Raw genomic sequence first — 22,600 nt, forward strand, 5'->3', positions numbered from 1 at the left:
CCGTTTTTCAGGTGCCCCACATTCTGGATCTTCACGGAATACAGTATAGTCTTCAAATGGCCCCAGAGATAGAACTCCAAGGGAGTGAGATCCAGAGACCTTGGGCATATCCATACTTATGGTCCACCTGGGTGTATCCATGCTTATGGCCCACTCTGTATATAGGGGCTGGCAGACTCCACCATTGTTATAGTAATGCTAGTCCCCATATAGATGTAATACAGAGAGGAAAGAGGAGAAAGAAGGAGGTTTTGGAACAAGACTGACAGCCTAGCATTCCACACAAAGAACCCAAACAGGAAGTTTTTTTAAAAAAAATATCCCCAAGTAACCCCTTTAAACTCTAGTAAAACAAAAAAAAAAAAAAAAGTTTTTGTCCTCTCGCCTTAAAAATGAGCCTGTGTGTAATGTTATTAGATAACTCACTGGCAGCTTTATTAAGAAGTTATAGGTTTCCCCTGGAGCACTGACCTCCTCTGATGTATACAGAGTTTCCTGTATGAAGAGAGAACTCACAAGGTAAGTCTATTAGGAGCCTCAGTCTGACGCCAACAGACCGGCATCGATAGTTTGGGTTCATAAGAGGGGCAGAGGAGCAGAGAGGATATCAGTGCTCTGGATGAAAGCACATAACTTCATCATAAAGTTGTTAGTAACATTATACTACACACAAGATGAAATGGAGGTGACAAAAATATTTGTCATTATAAGACATGGAAACATGTCACTATAGAAATTCATCATGAAGAGCAGGAGGAGCCCGGCAGACAAATCATGTGGGAAGAGATTGTGCAGAACTTGTAATTTATTCATGGAACTCCCTAGTCTCTCTATGCTTAGGAGTCCAGTAGGTGGTCTCAGTGATTACAAGACTTCCTTTTAAGAGAGTGCATGTGATGATAGCCGTCATCCTCTGATAGGACCGCCCACTGGACACTTAAACATAGAAAGTACAGAGAGTTTAATCAATAAATTGCAGGTTTTTACACTGAATATTTTCACACAAGCTATAGAATCAATGTGCTCAGCTCCTCCTGCTCTATTGTGAGCTATGTTAGTGTCATTGTGAGCTGACCAGACGTATCCGCTAACCTCCGCGACCATTATTTGGAGGAACAGAAAGCTAAAGTACGGGAAAAGTGTGGCCTACTCAATGCAGCTGGATATAAAACAAGAGGAGACTACATGAGCATTCCCTTAGGTATAATTATATCAGGGTTCACTTCTATTTACAGAGTTTGCCATGCTCAGAAAGCAGTGAGAGTAAAAACTGGGAATATTCTACTGATTGCTCAGCAAATGTTATCGAGGAAAAGGCAGGAATTACCCACAGATTCATCTTTTATATCAGTAAAAATAAATAAATATAAATATATATATATATATATATATATATATATATATGATATGTATATATATATTATACAGGCCAATAGAGAAGGGTTTCAAGTGGAGGGCACGCCTTTCCTCTAGGACTTCCATATCTTAATATAGGACATATGATAAAGGATCGCTCCATCAGGGCAGATCTTTATATACCCTATTAAAAGGGAGTCTGTCACCAGAAACCAGCATATCAACGCAGCCCTGCAGATTGATTCAGGTGACCCTAACCTATTTAAGGCCCAATTGACATCTGTGCATGGGTTTCCTTTTGAGGAGTCTGCTCAGGGACCCCCAACTGGAAGCCTAATATACTAAAAAAAAAAAAAAGCGGTTACCTTAGGAGACCTGTGGACCCCATAGACTAAAATGGGGGTCGGTGTGGTTTCCACACAAAAAATTGTGGAGAGAAAAGTGTTGCTTGCACTCCATTTTTCATGTGGAGAAGGCAAAGGAATGACCCGAACGCAGATGTGAACCGAGCCATACAGTATTTAACATCAGTATGTATGGCTGTTTTTGTTAATATGCAAATGAGCTTTTTGCAGCAATGACAATGCCTTTGTTGCTACAAAAAGCTCATTTGCATATTTCTAAAAACAGCAATATTTCAAGAAAAGAGGGAAAACACCACCATCGAATTTAGGTGACCCCCAACCTGTTTATCTCTAGGGCTGGGCTGCTAAGCTGGGCTCTAATGACAGACTCCCTTTAAATAGTTGTTAAGACCCCAGGGGCACAAATAAAGGCCCGTGGGCCCTGTTACAGAATCTCATATTTGGCCCCACCAGGACCTCAATGATTAGAAAGGTGTAAAACCACAGCAAAGAGTGGCTGCCATTCTGGAGGATAAAGGCCATGTTGCTTTCAAATCTGACATGAACCTCTCTGCAAAATCTGACCTGAATGCCACCACCTGTATGACAGTGAAAATGTGCCCAGAACAGGATTATGGAAACCCCATTTACATGGGATATGGGTTAAAATGTGAACCTATGAAATGTAAGTGAAGACAGCACGGTGGCTCAGTGGTTAGCACTGTAGCCTTGCTGCGCTGAAGCCCTAGGTTCAAATCCTACCAAGGGCAACATCTGCAAGGAGTTTGTATATTCTCCCCGTGTTTGCGTGGGTTTCCTCCGGGTACTCTGGTTTCCTCCCACACACCAAAGACATACTGATAGGGAATGTAGATTTTGAGCCCTATATGGGACAATGACTGACAATATCTGTAAAGCGCTGCGGAATATGATGGCGCTATATAAGTAAGCATAATAAATAAATAAGACATACTGAGAAAGGATCTGTTCTACATGCATTACAGCACAACGTGCTGAGATTTGTGTCTCAAGGAGGTGTCAGACAGAATTCTACATGCCTACAGGATATAAAACAGGTTATGACGGAGCCAACACCCAGACGAGCACTAAATGCGGAGCTCTTCTACAATGATGTATGAGCTCGGTTACCAGGGGTAAATACCAGACGTATTTATGGAAACTGTTCAAGGGCTCTTACATGGGGCGGGACGGGCTTTATACACTACATAAAAGATCTCGTTTTATAAGTAACCGTATAATTATACAATAACAAGGGAAATAAAACTGCAGCAGAAGTTGCACCAAACCCATGTTAGGATTGTATCGCAACGCAAAATCCAGTTAACCCCTCTGATACCACATTGTGTATTTTGACGCATTCCTTCTGTAAGACATCATCACCCCTGCAAAATGATTTTGGGCTGGTAATGGGATACTATGGCGGCTTGTGGCCTTATTTGCCATATACAAGTGCGAGGCATGACCTAATAAGCTGCACGTCAATGAAAAGATTATAAATGTATTATTGTGATTATATCGATATTGCGCAGTGAATGCCGTAAAAAGGAAAATGTAACAGGACAGTTTTATCCCTTCGCCCTCAAAATGAAAACTTATATAGTGCTTTATATGCATCTTAAAGTAGGATCATTAAAAATATCACTCATCCTGTAAAAAACAAGCTCTGTTATGAAAAAAAAAAAAAAAAAAAAGGAAAAATAAATGAAAACTGAACAAAAAAAAAAAAAAAATTGCAGCCTCTTTAAGGCCCAAACTAGCCTGTACTGTTGAGGGTTAAACCAGCTTAACCACAAGCACAATAAAAAATAAATCAAAGACAGTATTTTTCATCCTCACAAAACTAAGACTAAGGTTAGCCCTGCCTATTTTTTTTTTCATCCAGACACTGGAAACAGGAGAGGAGAGAGAGGTTTCGCTTACAGATTAGGTATGGGACACTCTCTAAGAATGCCGCGGGTCCTGGCAGCCAAAAAACTCTACAATTAAAAAAAAATATGTATTAAAAATACTGGGAAAAAAACCCCATGGAGGTAACGCTGTCACCTTTTTCCTTTGCCCTAGGTTCTCTTTCAGGAAGTGATTGAGCGCTACGACTGGAATGAGAGCGAGCGGCTGCCAAATCTCCTGCGGGTAATACATTGTGGGTAAAATGATCAGAATAGTTTTATTGTAGTTACACAAGTAGACAGGAGCAAATCTGGACTACTGTGTGTACGCCGTTGAATACGCTATATGATGGGATTGTAGGGCATGGAAATATTACGTACCACTTAAAGGGATTGTCTAGGGGGCTTTTTGGGGGGCGCAAAATTTTTATATATATATATATATATATATATATATATATATATATATATATATATATGTAATGTAGTTCTACCAGTCCAATGTGTAGAACTATTATCTGCGAAGTGACCTGACAGATAATGGCAGGGTGAAGGTCAGCAATGTGACAAGCGATCGGCCGAGCAGGCATCTCCTATATACCAAACAGGACCAGCAAGCAGAAACCAGAGAGGACCCGGTAAGGGTTGAAGTGATAGCAGTTAGAGGTGTAACTTGAAGCTCTTGAACCCTGGTGAAAACCTGTACTGGAGCCCCTACATACATTACAATATTTGGAATAGTGGTATACACTCACCGGCCATTTTATTAGGTACACCATGCTAGTAACGGGTTGGACACCCTTTTGCCTTCAGAACTGCCTCAATTTTTCATGGCATAGATTCAACAAGGTGCTGGAAGCATTCCTCAGAGATTTTGGTCCATATTGACATGATGGCATCACACAGTTGCCGCAGATTTGTCGGCTGCACATCCATGATGCGAATCTCCCGTTCCACCACATCCCAAAGATGCTCTATCGGATTGAGATCTGGTGACTGTGGAGGCCATTGGAGTACAGTGAACTCATTGTCATGTTCAAGAAACCAGTCTGAGATGATTCCAGCTTTATGACATGGCGCATTATCCTGCTGAAAGTAGCCATCAGATGTTGGGTACATTGTGGTCATAAAGGGATGGACATGGTCAGCAACAATACTCAGGTAGGCTTTGGCGTTGCAACGATGCTCAATTGGTACCAAGGGGCCCAAAAGAGTGCCAAGAAAATATTCCGCACACCATGACACCACCACCACCAGCCTGAACCGTTGATACAAGGCAGGATGGATCCATGCTTTCATGTTGTTGACGCCAAATTCTGACCCTACCATCCGAATGTCGCAGCAGAAATCGAGACTCATCAGACCAGGCAACGTTTTTCCAATCTTCAATTGTCCAATTTCGATGAGCTTGTGCAAATTGTAGCCTCAGTTTCGTGTTCTTAGCTGAAAGGAGTGGCACCCGGTGTGGTCTTCTGCTGCTGTAGCCCATCTGCCTCAAAGTTGGACGTACTGTGCGGCGTTCAGAGATGCTCTTCTGGCTACCTTGGTTGTAACGGGTGGCTATTTGAGTCACTGTTGCCTTTCTATCAGCTCGAACCAGTCTGGCCATTCTCCTCTGACATCAACAACGCATTTCCGCCCACAGAACTGCCGCTCACTGGATGTTTTTTCTTTTTCGGACCATTCTCTGTAAACCCTAGAGATGGTTGTGCGTGAAAATCCCAGTAGATCAGAAGTTTCTGAAATACTCAGACCAGCCCTTCTGGCACCAACAACCATGCCACGTTCAAAGGCACTCAAATCACCTTTCTTCCCCATACTGATGCTCGGTTTGAACTGCAGGAGATTGTCTTGACCATGTCTACATGCCTAAATGCACTGAGTTGCCGCCATGTGATTGGCTGATTAGAAATTAAGTGTTAACGAGCAGTTGGACAGGTGTACCTAATAAAGTGGCCAGTGAGTGTATGTTATATAGCAGAAATTGCAGTGCTTGTTGGTGACGGCTACCATGATACCTCTAGTTCTATACCCCTAGATAGCACAGTCAGCCCATGTCTAGATACACTGGGGTAGGTATACTAATGAAAATGCATGGTAATTCTGGTGTATATGACATACCACACTTTTAATTGTTTTAGATACTTTTTATTCTTTGTCTAAGGCCTGGTTCACATCTGTGTGTGGGTTTCCATTCGGGAAGTCTACTTGGGGACCACAAGAAACGGAAGGCTATTTGGCAAAAAACGTGGTTACCTTAGGAAACAAGCAGGCCCCATAGACTAATGGGGTACATGTGGTTTCTGCACGGACAACTGCAGAGAGAAAAGGAATACAGAAATTATCATGCAGCATCAGTCACTGTGATAAATCTGGAGCAGTTCATGTATATTAGATAGGATTAGTGAGGAGAGTAGCTATACAGGGTGCAGAGATAGCAGTCGCTGCCAGGCCCTGGAGGCTGAGGGAGCCCAAAGGCCTATCTACAGTATAGGAAGACACCAATATCACATGTTAAAAGAGAGTCTGTCAGTAGTAAAATCGGTATCTAATGACAGTGCCTTTAGGGAAGCTTTTACTCTTCCCAAAGAGGTCTTTATTCTACTTTGCAGCTCAATTTTTATGAAAATCTGTATAATTTTCCTATGGAAATGACCTGAAAAAAAGTTTTAGAGACTCTCTCTCCACTCCAGAAAATAGGGGGTCAAAGGTGGGCATCAGGGGGCAGTTATCTGGAGCTGGCAGTGAAGCCTTGGCAGGAGATGTATTGTCCTGCTGACAGACTTCCTTGCAATAGAGTGAGGGCCCAGGAGCTTAAAGTTACACCCCGGGGATTAGTACATGTACATGACATCAGAAAGCCATTTATAGCATGGATCCTGTGTTGGATGGAAATTTACAGGGTAGCAATATGGAGTCTTTGTCAAGAGCCCCACGTGTTCCTTATGGAAGGCTAAGTTGGAGGATCCCCCTTTATGATATCCATAGCTGAGAGAGTCTTCTTAGACAAGTCATCCTTCCTTAAGTAAATTATTCCCAGGCAGTGAAAATCTTCTGAGGCTTTACTGGCTTGAGTCCATGGAAGGAGGCGGCCCAGGTTTAGGATACAAATATTGCTTCTTCTACTATTTTTATCCATTTTGAGAAAAACACTTTTTTTTTCAACAACTCCATTGAAGGGAATTCCTGGGATTCTAATACTGATGATAAATAGTAACATGAATGGCAGGGGTCCTGGGACCACCACAGATCAGCTGTAAAAGAGATTGCAGCATTCAGCTGATGGCTACAGCCTCTTCACTGATCATCAAGCACAGCGCCTTATGTTGTATAATGGTTGTGCTTGGTATTGCAGCTCAATCCAATTCACTTGCTTAGGACCGAGCTTCACACATGCTACATGGCAAACGAAGTGACGTCATTGACTTATGTCTTCTTTTGGATTAACACTGTAGGGTTATAGGTTGGAATTGATGGGCCTGGGTCTTCATCCAACCTCACCTACTTTGTAGCTATGCAAGAGCACGGGGTAGTTTCATCTGAATGGAGCAGTGGTCAGGCAACGTGCGCCCCTTACCATTCATTTCAATGGGAGAGCGATGACAGCCAAGAGCTATCTCTGGCACTCCCATTGAAATGAATGGAACAGGATACCCCACCATGGCTTCATTCAGACAAAACTCTCCCATTCTCATGATCAGTGGGGTTCACAGCAGCCGGACCCCCATTGGACTTGTTGTATTGTTTATCATCGATTGTTCCAGCCAGAAATCTATCTTTTCGAAAAGCACCTCACCCTTTAACATAGTCCAGAATCAGAGTCCCTGTCATAAACATAAAGTAAGCTACAGGACCAGTAGGTCCAATGTAGGTGGAAATAGAAGTAACTAGATGCAAGCTCCATAGAGGATGCAGTTACCCCTGGTCAGATACTCACCCAGGGAAGAGAATCACAGAGCCAAAATGCTACTAATACTATTGTACGAGCTTATGTTATAAGAGACTTAAGAATTCTCCCCCAAGACTGTATTCACATTTGTCAGACTGAAATTGATAGATGATACCAAGCCACATCCCATGGATACGGACCGGTTTTTGGAAACCCTGTGCAGAAATATGCAGGGTGGAAATGATTAACACTGACGTTACTTATGGCTGGCTTCATTCGTTCCCGGACAGACTCCAGCCTTCTGCTAATTCTTGCACATGTAGGTGAATTCTGAAAACAAATCTGTGCCCGGCAAGGACTAGTGTAAATTGGTGGCAGAACTATAGTAAGTCTAAGAGACTAGGACATCCCTGCCTGGGTCCAAGTACTGTCTAAAAAAGTGAGGAGACTGTCATCAAAAACATGCCAAGTTCAGGAACCTTTCTGACCACTTTTCAGTTGTTAGATCTGGACCATAAAGCATTATTTCAGTCCAGATTAACCCTCTGAATGACAGTGGAGATAATCTTTGTGTTGATCTGTTGAATTCATCCAGCACAATCCGAGTGTCAGGATTGGATTTTTGCCACCGAACTTCAGATTTTCAGTTGATGTGTGTACAAGGCCTTAGGGTAAGCTCACACAGTTTTTTTTTTGGACCAGAGGCCGCCTCAGGTTCTGATCCAAAAACTGGGTCGCCGTGACTGAAAGCCAGTACACTGCACCGGCATCCAGCCGCGCACTCCGCTCCGGATTAGGCCTAGTCCGGAGGAGGACGTGTCTTCACGCCAAATCGCGAGGCGACTCGGCCTGAAGAATGAGCACCTCGCTTCTTATCCCCTGGGCTCCGGAAGAAACGGCTCCCGGAAAAAGCTCCTGAGCGGCTCCCATTCATTTCAATGGGAGCCATCTTTTTTGTCAGGATTTTGAAGTGATTATGGACTTAAAACCCTGACCAAAAAACTACGTGTGAACTTAACCTTATAGTCCCACAGACTCGACATACAATGGAGCATATACAGGTGCATGGGCAATGTAATGGAAGGATTTTGTAGTCTCCAAGGCAGTGGCTATCCTAGGATTATATCTCAGGCCACTTGTAGCCAACCTCCAGCCATACAGATCTCCATAGAGGTGGTGCGGTCCTTGCACTACATGGGTTTACCAAGTGCATTAGTCGGCTCCATTCTGATATTTGAGCAGAGGATCTTCACCTCCCCCACCGTCCTTCATGCTTTGCATCCGCTAACAATTATTGTTCTGTGATGTCCTTTACGTATTAGTATTTGTATTCCATACACAGGAAGCCGAGTCAGTCCCACAGCCCTATAACTACAGAAACAGCTGCTCACCATCAGGCCCAGGAGGACGGAAACCTGCACATCTTTCCTGTTGCCATCATACTGTATAGTATACACTGTATACAAAGTAGTTAACATTTCAGGATCTTCACTGAAGTCAGGAGTGAGACATGAACATTGGCTTACTTAGGTGAAAAGTTCTTAGCTGAGCGCTTTAGACATGTCGAAACCAGGGAAGAAAAAAAAATAAGCAGTGATTCAACAGAAAATTATGCAGGATATAAAGTCTGCCAGGATTCTGACATATAAGGAGAAGATGAAGTCTGAGGACAGTCAGTGACACCAGAAGGGGTGGCGTAGGTTTTCCCCTCCACAACATTTGCATGACCCCTAAAAATGAGTCAGTTTCCTCCCCCCTTGTTTGCAAACAATTCCCTATGGACTGCGGAGCCCTGCACACTTCACACCATCCTAAAGCAAGAGGGCCGGGACCATCAAGGGAGGTCCCCACTCTGCAATGGTCTCATAGGCGTTCCTCATGACAGATACACCCCAATATGATGCTGACACCGCCCCGGGCTCTGTGCAGTACAAATGAGAACAAGTTAAAACTGTTTGCACAGCAATTTTTCCTCTAAGAGCAACATAGAAAGAGCAGCATACAAAATGTTACAGGGTATTAAAGGGGATTTAAACATTGAATTAAAGGGAGTCTGTAGGACCCCAATCCTTCCTGTCTGCTTCAGCATCCAGTAAGGAGACCGCTACGTCCATCGCAGACCAGAAAAAGCCTGGGGGAAGTTCAGGACTAAATGAAGGGACACTTGCGGTTGCAATGGTGGGGTTATTCCCTAGGCACAGGATATGGGATAACTTGCAGATTGGTGGGTGAGTGTCAGGAGAAAGAGATTTGTCCACCATTGTGAAGAGAACAGGACATGACCACTCCATTCACTGCAATACAAGCACCAAAAATAGTCAAAGTACACAGTGCTCGGCCATCTCCTGCCCCCCTTATAAAATGAATACTGCCATGCACATCCTTCACAACCACCACTTCCAGAATAGAGAACAAAACCTGCTCTCCTAACCGGTGGGGACCCCGTTGGTCAGACTGATATACAAGTTATCCTGATCAGATGCATAGGAAAGAAGATGGAATCGCCCCTTTGGTACTGGGATTGCTCAGTCTTGCAACCTGCATGACCATTAACATAGATACATTTTCTAATGCTCCCCCCATTGTCTATACAGAACCCCCAGAAGTTTTTAGGGGTCTTCCTTGGTGCTATATTACAACCTCTGCCACATTGGTAGACATTGCTTTAAAACTTGGCCTCAGACAAGATGATATTACATGGTCACTGGGCCAACCTACAGATTTCAGCAATGGCAGTCTAATGTGTGTGAGGGGGAAACATACTGTATATATATATATATATATATATATATATATATATATATATATATATATGACAGTCATGAGGCGACAGTTGCAGTGTGCTACTGTATATGGCCATAATTATACAGCAACTTTCACCATGAGTCACATTGGGCAATGTCATGACATGTTTTTTGTCATGTCAAAGGAATGCACAATCTTATATACTAACAGTGTTATATACTAATAGTGTTATACATTACATACAAGTCAATGAGAAATTGCACAACGGGGTCTCCAAAGAGTAACTGCATAACTAGAAATTCTGGGAATCCACAGAAAATCCTGGAGCGGGTCCCATTACATTGTGATCACCAATAGCAGTGAAATGGCAATGTTCAGGTTATTCTGCACAATGTGGGGCTGGGGTACCTGGGACCCTCCAGCAGGCTTCATTCTGGGGTCCACTATAGAAAGAAATGCATATATTATTACCTGGTATTAGCCAGGTACGTAGCCCTTGCCCTAGAACAGGGCCCCTGTAGCTCTATGAGCAAGATGATGGGTGATAGGGGCCCCATAGTGATAGTAAAGCGGCAGGGCCAAGGAGAGTGGACAGCCGGGCCTGATGTCTAGAAGTCACCTCAGCCACCCAATGCCTGTATACTTATTAAATGGGGTAGTTTGTTAAATATTCTACCCAGTTGATTACATGGGCACATAGGCAGCATGAGATGCTATTGACTGTATGCAGTACAGTGCCACGCACCACTTTTGGAGGAGTTGGGGGACTGAGGGCCCACTAGCCCCGGGTCAGTGGCTATCAGAAGAGTCACCTGCTCCCTTGTATGCAGTCTGATCCCAAATCTAGTTATAATCATGTCTTTAGGATGTGCACATTCAATCGAATCTGACTAAGGCCCCCTCCCCTCTATTCTTTCCATCATCCACAGTTATCTTTAGCGGAGGGGGGCTTCTGAGGTCAGGGATAGCTAATAGGGCCCCTACTAGTTACATCAAAGAGAGTAATGCGCACACAAGCTGCATCTGTAATGTGGAGCGCAGGCTGCATCGCAAACCAGGCCCAGATGTGCTTTTATTGTGTCCTCCTGGATTGTTTCCAGACATGGCAAAAATGTGGCAAATCTACAGTGAGGAGGAACAAACATTCTGTGTTCAGTGTAATATCCTGGCGACCATTGGTTAAAGGGGTTGGCAGATGATAAAATAATAATCACCAGCCATCATCTGGATGTACAATGGCTGGGACTGAACCACTTGTAGTACGGGGGGTCTTGTGTGCCCTGTGTGAATGTTCACTGCACCTACATCCAATCTCTGTGGAACATAGCCAAAACATAACCGATAATGAAGGCCAACTCCCGGTGTTGATAAAAAAAAGGGATACATGCAGAAATATGAACATGTTGGCGATTCCAGTAGACTGGTCAGAATAATTGTAATATTACAAGGGGCGCTGCATCGCTTTACAATTTGTTATCAGATCACAATACATCTGACAACTTGTTCAGAGAGCCGGATATGTGTAATATGTAAGCTGGTCTGGATGTGCTTTATGTAAACACACAATACGACCCAATCCGGCAGCAGCGAGGACAAGCTAGACAACCAGATCAATCAGTGTTTTCATTCCAGCAGCTTATGGGTTAATAGTTCAAACCCATTCATAATAGGAACCATACACTGAGGGGCTGGTAAGTACTCACCCTATAATAAGTAACCATATCAATCATTCTTCAAGGGTCAAAGGGTTAAAAAAAATAGACTACAGAAATGCAACACGCTCCAAGCAGCAATGTTAGTAGGATACCTATAGACAGGTTAGCAGGATACCTATAGACAGGTTAGCAGGATCCCTATAGACAGGTTAGTAGGAGACCTATACACAGGTTAGTAGGAGACCTATACACAGGTTAGCAGGATACCTATACACAGGTTAGCAGGGGCCATCATGCCCAGTCTACAAACCTTGGCACAAATGTACTGTTCGGATCAGCCGATCCGAACAGCACGCTCGCATAGAAATGAATGGACGTAGCCGGCACGCGGGGGTTAAGCGGCCGGCATCAAAGCGGAAGTACCAGGTGCATCCATTCATTTCTATGGTGCGTGCTGTTCGGATCGGCTGATCCCAACAGTACTCGCTCATCTCTAATAATGAACTGGGCACAACTATAACCATAATTGTATTTTGCTAGACAGATGAATGGTGACTTGTGTAATATCTGGTGTAATCTCTCTATGCTGTAATACTTGTGACATTAAATAAAGAAAAACAAGGGGATTGTGTATCAATGGAGTTGTCGGGTCCTCAATACCCCCCACTTACTGCCAGCAAACAGCTAGAATTTGGTTTTGGTTTACAAGCAGAGACTACAAACTTGCATTTCCTGGGCTGGACACAATTGTTGCAAATGCTCAGTTGTCACAAATAAAAAATATTAAGTTTGTAAATAGTAAATAACTGGACACAATGTATCGTAGAAAGCGAAAGACTTCAGAAGGGAATTCCTCTTCATTTTCCACTGCCGGCACTTTCTCTGTGGTCTAGCCACGCGGGATGCCGATACAGTGCAGTAGCAGCACGCCACTACGGATTAGGCATGGATGGGCCTAACCTGTAGGGAGTCTCAAGCCGCGGACCCCACGACTGAATCAGCTGTGGAATCCGTGGCAAGATGAAGAATGAAGCTTCTTTTTCCCGCCTCCTGCTGCATTCTCTCCCTTCCATTGAAAATAATGGGAGGTATCTGCTCCAGATTCGTGGGCGAAATCCGCAGCAAATTCCTCTGTGTGAACACAGCCTAACAGTTCAATGGTGGTAAAAAAACCACATACATAGCTATTATATCAGTTACAATAGTTATGCACATAGTGGTAAATGCCACACGCACATGGGGTATCTGGGCTGGAAAATACATTCTGTACATCATGCAGATTTTGTAGTCTGAACACGGTCAGAAGACTGAGACTCCTTGTATCAGGAGACAGGGACTTGTAACATCATAGCTAGGGTCTTGGTTTAGGCTGGGAAATCTGGCCAATGTATGGACCAGATTCCTCCATATGCATGGGGCCTTATATAGCAAATGTAGTGTATGGTTTGTAAGGGCTTCACTATACTTGCCACACAACCATGGTAAATCATGCAGTTTTTGTTGGGTGGTCCTTGGCAGCCATAATGGGCAATACCTACTAGTGATCATATGAGCCTCATGGGTCAGTATCACCTATTATCACCATAGGAAGCTGTGGGCAGTCACTACATGGCACCCTGTTAAGCATCCATGTTATGCTGGGGTCTCCACATGGAATCAGTTTTTGTTATCTGCCTAAAGATCATTAAAACTTATTAGAACAAGTGGTTTAAGAGAACCCATTGATTTCAATGGGTTTTTAAAACCATCCGCCAGTGTGTGCTTGGAGCATTTCCACCTTGTATCTGCTGTTTTAGATGAAGACAAAAGCCAGACTTGGAGCGCTTCAGTTCCATCCAAAAAATATGTATACTCAATGGACAGGAACAAATCAGTTTGCGGCCTATGGAAGGTGGACACAAACATTAGTAACAGATCTGTTTGTGTCCACTTTGCAATCCGTTTTCATGCTCGCAATGAAGGGAACAAAAACTGATCCACCAAAAACAGACAGCAACGTGTAACCCTTTGTGAATTTTTTGACACCTCCGTAGGTTTTTTTTTTTTTTAATATGGTTTTGCAATGGGTGGATACCAGGTACAGATGTGTAGTCTCAGGCTGATGCCACACAGGACAGGCCCACTATGGGATGTCAGCAGCAAACGTCAGCCAAAATCACTTGCTTTTTGCTGTGACATTCAGCCAGGATTCCAGCTGGACATACAGCAATGTCTGACACAGTGTGTGGTCAAACCCCACAGTATGTTATACGTTTTATCCTGCACCCCCACAATACTTTATACATGGATACCATGCCTATAAACCCCATCCACTATACTGGCAATATGTATGGCAGCGGGTTACCCACCGTTGGTTCTTCTTACGAATCCCCGCCCTAATACATGGCCACACAGAGTCCTCCAGAATGGAAGGGGATTCCTTCTATCACATCCATATGTGTTACCTTTTATGCTTTATTTCTATATAACTGGAAAAAAGAATATTTTTTTCAACCATATTTGAGTATTTTGGACAAGTTTTGACACAAAGACCTGATGTCCTTGGATTGTGCCATTCATCTGGAGTAAACGTAGTGATACATAAACCCCACATTCCCATCCCATAAGAGATTGTATATGCCACATCTTCGCCACGCCCTGAAATGCCCGTTTACTTAAACCTATGTACATGTAAACCTAAAAAACCCCATAAAAGCAAACATAAAAGAAAACCTAATGCACACAACAGCCAGCCTAGCAACATCAACAGAGTATACCTGTAACACCTTGTATACCCAGAGGTTTCCAGAAATAACACGGAGTTAACCCTTTATTATCCCTCTAGCAGACCATGAGCAGTATTACGATAAACGCAGAACAAGAACTTCCAGGCATTCTGTGACTTGTAGTTCTACACGCCACAAACTGGCCGCTCTATATCACGTTAGTTGTGCATAGCCAGACTTATTACCATTCAAAGGCAGTTTTGTCCTTGGTGACGGGAAAAACCAGCTTATTACATGGCACTTAGAGCTCAGGAATGCTGCGTTTAAGACAAGAAGCCACAGCTGAGACAAGGGCAGACAGACTCCTAAATATCCGGACGTCTACCCTGCTCAATACATAAAAGCACTTGGTCCAAGTCTTACCTCTGAAGCTGATGGTCACTATAGGATCCGGCTTGCCAAGCTTGGTTTTAGGGACATTAGAAGCGGACTCCACAAAGACCTTCAGCATGGTTGCAAAGCTTTGACTGTGTTTAGAGTAAAGTTAGTGGCTGCAGCTGTAGCGAGCTCCCGGCTGGGACTACTCATCTACAGGCAGTCATACAAATGGGAAGCTGCTGCACAAAAGGGATTGTTTCTTTAAGAAAGAAAAAAAAAAAAGTTGGGTGGATCTTATGAGCAGTTACATAGAGGAGGCTACAGAAAATACCTGTAAAATGATCTCTATGCAGCCCGGTGCAGGTCGCAGCCTGTCTGCCTATGTGCTAGCGAGAACATTGGAAATTTCACTCTTTTCCTATGTTTACATCACTGGCGGTGGGATATACAGCGGAGACCTGGAGGCAATAACATGGCATTTAGTGGTATAGTAGGATAACCGAGCAGAGTCACTGTCTGGCAGCTTACATAGACACATTTATACCCTGGGCAGAATGCGGTCAATGGGTTACAGCAATTTTTTTCTACACGTAAGAGGGTAAGAATTAGTAACGCTCACAAGTTTAGAATGGATCCAAATATCACAACCCTTTACGTTCCATGCACATAGGAAAATCCTGGCTGGACAATCCGGTTCACATATCAGCTGGATTTCTTGTCCCAAACCCAGTCAGGATAGCAGGACTTCTTGTATCATACTGATTTATATTGCTTGGATTCCCCACATCTCAACCATCCCATACCATCTATAGTACAGAACGGAGAGCTTCGAGGTGGGTGGGATACCAAGTAACGTAGATGGCGATAATGTAATGCTAGGATCAGGGCCAGACTCTGCTTAAAATTGATGGAGAGAAAAGTCCTGCAGTATAAAATTGGCTCTAGAGTTACAGATGGAGCTTCTTAGGCCGGGTTCAGACGGGATATTTTGGACCGGAATGTGACGCGGAGGCCGCCTCAGGTCCCGGTCCAAAAATGCAGTGCATCGGCATCCAGTCGCGGCACTCCGATCCGGATTAGGCCCAAATGAATGGGCCTAGTCGGGAGTGTCTTCAGGCGGAACAAATGGCTCCCGGAAAAAAGAACTGACTGGCTCCCATTGACGGCAATGGGAGACGTTTTTTTGGTCAGGATTTTGAGGCGGATTTGGCCTCAAAATCCTGACCAAAATACCCAGTGTACACAGCGGAAAGTGAAAAGGAAATTCCTCTTTAATTTCCACCACCGGCTTTTTCGCGTGGCTAGCTGCGAAGGGATGCCGATACAGTACATCAGTATTCCATCGCAGAATCCCGCTTCTGATTAGGCCCGGAAGAATGGGTCTAATGAGTAGGGAGTCTCGAGCCGCGGACACCTAAGCTGACGCAGCTGCAGAATCCTCATGAAGATAGATCATGTTGCGTTTTTTCCCCACTAGCCGAAAAAAATTGCAAGCAGAAAAAACCTGCGAGTGACTCGCATTGAAATGAATGGGATAGTTTCTGACACAGTACAATGGAGGTCTCCTGCACCTCTATGGCAGCCCCCATACAGTAATACTGCAGTGTACATGTGCCGTAACTTTTGCTAGCTCCTGTCTGTTAGTTATTATGACTGCTATGGAACTGACTGCATTGCCTGAAGGAGTATCTATCAGCCAGATAGCAATAAGTCAGGGTGTGTTCTTCAATATTTCATTCCTTCTAGATGTAAGAATAGGTGCAATGAGTGTAAAAACCAAACCTAATAGTAACCGAGTGCAGCATTAGTAGTACATATGTTTTACCCAGTGCCAAGGCTATCTTCTAACCTACAATAGGTGAGGAATACAACTCATAACCAACCCCCAGCTCATGTATTAAGGAACAAACCTTTGTTTTGTAGACCCCAAACAAGGAAGTCATTTTACATTTCAGAAGTGAATATTCACATGACTGTTCCAAAAAACGGATATGAACAATTGTGAAACTTTCATCCATGGGCCCCCCATTTTCACAGATCCCTCATAGGCTTGAGTCTGATCTGTGAGAAATGGCCAGAAACAGGATTTATCCTATAATGCGATGGGCTGTTCATATGAAGGTTGCCTACCCCTGGACTACACTAAGGTGTGGAATCTAAAGAATCTCTTTGGTATTAACCCAAAGGGCTAGTTCACTCGGGGCAAGTTGGCAGCGGATTTTGACGCAGAATCCGCCTCAAAATTCGCTACTCCCATTGATTTCAGTAGCTAGTAGCGGAAAAAAGAAGTGAGCTGCCCTATCTTGGTGTGGATTCTGCGGCGCGAAGCTCCGGCCCATTCAGTTGGGCCTAATCCATCGTGGAATGCCACGAGGGAATGTGTACATGCGAGCCCTGTGTGAACTAACCCTTAGGGTCCATTCACACGGAGGAAAAAGGCACTGAATTTGGCAAGGCGTTTTTTCTGCGCGTTTTTTTGCGTGACACATTTTTTGTCAAAAAACGTATTGCACTAAAAAACACGTGTAAAAGACGCCTTGCCAAATTCAGCGCCATTTTCCTTAGGCCTCATTCAGATGATGCTAAAAATGGACATAAATACAGACCGCGTTGTCCATATCTGGAGACACGTGATTGTCAGTATTTGATCAACATCTGGTTGTTTTTCTCATTTCTTATTGGTCACTGAAAGAAAACATTACTAGATCAGAAAACACACTTTGCATTGAAATATTGTGATTAAGAACATATTTACAGGATGGTACGTCATATCACTATGGCTGTCCAAATGAGCCCTTAACAAGTTACCCCCTATTCAAAGGACAGGGGTAACTTACTGATTGGTCCCAACTCCTGGGACCCCCACCGATCATGAAAACTGGGGTGTTTTGCAACCCAGTTTACAGGAGCGGCAGGCATGGCCACTCTACACATAGGGCCAATGGTGCACTTCACCTTGCATTTCAAGTGCTGTCCTGGGCAGTGGGTCCAGGCTGCCCCAACTCCAACTCATCCACGTTCGGTCCCTGTTTCGTCATTCTGTCTCTGTTATGATGTCTTGCGGGCAGACAATAGGTGCAATGAAGTGACATCACTGTTGCTCCTTGAAGAACAGAGAAACTCTTGGTAAACCTGGAAGGGACATTATACTCCAAGTGAAACTGAATGGGGATATAATATAACTCAATGTCTACAATGGCCACTTGGGGGGACAGGATAATGTATGAAAGGCCACTGGGGGGCATTTGTCTGTGTGACGGGCGACTGAGAAGGCATTATACTATGTGAGGGACGCTAAGGGGCCCACACATAGTATAATGGGGCGGGTCAGATATGTTTAAATAATGGTCATGGGGGGGGCCCACTTATGAAACCTTTGCACTGGGCACACCAATGTGTTAAAATGGCCCTGGTGGCAGGTTGGAAATTCACGCTCCTGACTCCATTCACTTTAATAGGGAAAATTGTATTTTGGCTATCTCTGGAAGTTCCCCTTAAAATGAGTGGAGCAGTGTCACTAATTTCCAACCTGCCAATCCATTCAAACTGGGGTACAAAACACCCCAGTTGAGATCAGTGGGGGTCCCAGCAGTCCAGCCTGATATAAATAGGGGGTCCTAAACTGTGTGTGTGGGGAAAGGAGGGGGTCATATACTGTGTGGTGGGGTATAAAAGAGGGTTACAAACTGTGCGGGGGTCATAAAAAGGAGGATCATATGCTGTGTGAGTGGGGGCAAACAAGTGGGTTATATACTGTGGGGGGGGGGCATAAGAAAGCGGTCATATACTGTGGGGGTAGCATATGAAAGGGATCATTATATGTGGTAGGCAAGAAAAATAGGGTTATATACCATGTGGGTATCTGAAAAAGGGTGTTATAAACCATGTACAGGGCCAGAAAAATGGGCCATGTATCACGTGGTGGGCCAAAGCAATGGAAAGTGTATCGTGTGGGGGCCAAAAAAAAGGATGTGTTACACTATGTGGGGGCCAAATAAGGTGTTGGTTTTTTTTTTCCCAATTAGGGGGGCCCACAACACAAGCAAAGGTAGCTAGGATAGGTATCATTTCTTTTTCTTTCTTTCTTTTTTTTTTTTTTTTTGGGGGGGGGGGGGTCTTTCTATAGTTTGTCTCAGGCAGCAGAGCGGCCATGTTCACCCCTGGATGTAGCCGTAGAATTTTAGGTGGTAGTGGGGGAGCAGTGCTACTTGCTAACTTGTGTTTCTTATGTTTTTGGCTACCGGGTGCCAGACTAACAGAGTGTCATTGTGCACTGGTCTTGGTCAGCTTTATCATGTGGTCTGTTAATAATGGTTGTTGGTGGATAATTGACACTAAAAAGCCATTATCTAAAACAAATATGTGACTATTTTCTTAAAGTACTAGACATTATTCCAAGCACTCCTTATAAGAGGTACACACACTTACAACTGTAGGAATGTTCTTTTCACTGCTCTTTTGAAGTATTATGCAACTTAATGAAGTGGTAAACTCAAGGAATTTCATCCTCAATCTTCCAACAGTTTATATCAGTGCAAAGAAGAGTGATGGACTTTACTTTAGACTGCATGGGAGAAGAGCAAGAGAATCTGTGAGCTCCCCCCAGCTGCCAAATTGTCAGGCCTCGGGATATTAACCATATCCTGATCACAGAATTCAGGTTCACATCCTACATTTAAAGGAGCCCGTTAGATAAAGCCCATTCAGTATGATATACCCTGTGCTGGGCCTGATGGACGGGCCATTTTAACACATTGGTGGCTCCAGCGCAAAGGCTTCATAAGCGGCCCACCCCATCACCACTGCTTAGATGTACCTGATTTGCAAAGATTATAATACCTCCTCAGTGGCCACTACATAGTGTAATGCCTCTTAGTGACCCTCACATAGTATAATGCCTCCTTAATGGCCCCATCCAATATAATGACCCTCAGTGGCCCATCAAACAGTCAAATGACCCTGCAGTGGGCCCATATAATATAATGGCCCATTATACATTAACCTGTCCCCTAGTATAAAGTCCCTCTCCTGGTGTACCCGCACTATAATGTGCCCCTCTTGTTACCCCTACAAAGGATTAAACAAAAGAAAAAACTCACCTTTCCCTTTTCTCTTCTATCTCTGCTCCTGGAGGCTTCGGGGAGCAACAGCTGCAATATACAGTAAGTGACATCACTACGTCGTGTCTACGGGTCCCAAGATACCAGGAATAGAGACAGGGGTCGAACGATGAAGTCCCATTGTACTGAACTCACCTGTGACCAGAGGATACAGATGATTTGGAATGTGGACATATTGCAGTGGCCTGGAACAGTGGGCCAGTGCTCTAAATGAAGGACAATTTTCCCTATGGTTAAAGTCCTCCTGCCTTAGCGGACACAGTATGCCACAGGGATCCAAAGATTACCATAGAGAGCATCCCTGTGTCATGCTCCACCCCCTCAGGCCCCTGCACCAGGTATAACAGAAGTGAATCCTATTTGCTTAGCGTGTTCCTTTGAGGCTAAGTCCCACCTAGTGAAACACAGCAAATAAAAGCTGCTGAAAAAAATGATGCAAAAATGTGTTGCATTTTTTTCCGCAGGGTTTTTCATCACATTTGTGCTGCATTTTTTTCCGTTTTATTTTTCCCTATTAAATATATAGGGTAAACCCTTGCATTTCCGAAGCTAATATGAATTGTTGAGAAGCACGAGAGCATTTTCTGATGGGTAGCTTACATAGACTAGAAATATGAGGATTCGTGTTGTGTGAGGATATCCATTCGCCTGCCTGCCACCTTCCTACTTGAGCTCAAGTAAAGTAACAAGGAAATGAATAATCGTTTTCTTGTCTGCAGATTGACAGCTCATCATAATGACTTCATAGAATTTCCCATGCCAGTGCCGGCAGATCCACAGATTTCCAAGATCTAGTACTCTCCACCCTACAAAATGATTCAGATATGTAGAATAAATGGTTATATTGGTTTGTGAATATTCGGTACTGAACTGTGTTGAGTGTCACCTGCCAAAAAGATAACATGTCTACCTCCAAAGCAATGTGAGCAAACTACAGTATGGAGGGTGGAGAGGAAGTGAATAGGAGAAAAGCAGAGAAATAAATACAAAGACATGCAGCTAAAAGTAAGTTTTCTATCTCACCCAGAGCTTTATTCATGTCATACTGCTTAGCAGTGGCGTAATTAGGAATGGCGGGGCCCCGTGGCGAACTTTTGACATGGGACCCTCCCCTTCCTGACTGACACTAAAGATTTCGACCGACCGACCGACCTCCACCACATTCCTGCTCTATTATGCCCCATAGTGGCCCCTGCATACACCATTATGCCCCATAATGAACACCCATGAACAATTATTATACTCTGGGGTCTTTTCAGACCACAGAGTATAATAATTGGAGACCCTGAAAGTAACCGCTTTTTAATGCGTATAGGTTTCTGTTTGGGGGGTTCCAAGCAGACTCCACAAACGGAAACCTGAACGCAGATGTGAACCGGGCCTAAAAATCACATTATAAAATACAATTCTAGTATGTATAATGGTAGACATGTATAGAAGCAAATACAGATAGATATATAGATAGAGAGAGAGAGAAAGAGAGATAGATAGATAGATAGATAGATAGATAGATAGATAATCTTCATTTAATTTGTCTTCAATGGAAAACCACAAAAAGAATTGCCAAAAATCCAAATTGGATATAATTCCACAGCAAACATAAAAAAGGGGGTGGACAAAAGTATTGGCATTGTTTGAAAAATCATGTGATGCTTCTTTAATTTGTGTAATTAACAGCACCTGTTACTTACCTGAGGCACCTGACAGGTGGTGGCAATAACTAAATCACACTTGCAGCCAGTTAAAATGGATTAAAGTTGACTCAACCTCTGTCCTGTGTCCTTGTGTGTACCACATTGAGCATGGAGAAAAGAAAGAAGACCAAAGAACTATCTGAGGACTTCAGAAGCAAAATTATGACGAAGCATGAGCAATCTCAAGGCTACAAATCCATCTCCAAAGACCTGAATGTTCCTGTGTCTACCGTGCGCAGTGTCATCAAGAAGCTTAAAGCCCATGGCACTGTGGCTAACCTCCCTAGATGTGGACGGAAAAGGAAAATTGACGAGAGATTTCAACGCAAGATTGTGCGGATGGTGGATAAAGAACCTCGACTAACATCCAAACAAGTTCAAGCTGCCCTGCAGTCCGAGGGTACAACAGTGTCACCCCGTACTATCCGTCGGCGTCTGAATGAAAAGGGACTATATGGTAGGATTCTCAGGAAGACCCCACTTCTTACCCAGAGACATAAAAAAGCCAGGCTGGAGTTTCCCAAAACTTACCTGAGAAAGCCAAAAACGTTTTGGAAGAATGTTCTCTGGTCAGATGAGACAAAAGTAGGAAAAGGCCTCAACATAGAGATTACAGGAAAAAAAGAGGCCTTCAAAGAAAAGAACACGGTCCCTACAGTCAGACATGGCGGAGGGTCCCTGATGTTTTGGGGTTGCTTTGCTGCCTCTGGCACTGGACTGCTTGACCGTGTGCATGGCATTATGAAGTCTGAAGACTACCAACACATTTTGCAGCATAATGTAGGGCCCAGTGTGAGAAAGCTGGGT

The 22,600-nt window shown here is 43.8% G+C and overlaps 1 protein-coding gene across 2 annotated transcripts in view; it reads right to left on the bottom strand.

Annotated features, from left to right (window-relative positions):
* Positions 1-15,183, bottom strand: part of MYOF (myoferlin) — a 105,421-nt gene extending 90,238 nt beyond the window's left edge. For both annotated transcript variants that reach the window (XM_075257659.1, XM_075257658.1), the window contains exon 1: positions 15,025-15,183. In XM_075257659.1, the coding sequence (XP_075113760.1) occupies positions 15,025-15,112 (88 nt within the window). In that variant the 5' untranslated portion in view covers positions 15,113-15,183. The remainder of the gene's footprint in view (positions 1-15,024) is intronic.
* Between the last annotated feature and the right edge of the window lie 7,417 nt (positions 15,184-22,600).

Source organism: Leptodactylus fuscus, chromosome 10 (assembly GCF_031893055.1).
Source record: "Leptodactylus fuscus isolate aLepFus1 chromosome 10, aLepFus1.hap2, whole genome shotgun sequence".
NCBI classification, from domain to species: domain Eukaryota; kingdom Metazoa; phylum Chordata; class Amphibia; order Anura; family Leptodactylidae; genus Leptodactylus; species Leptodactylus fuscus.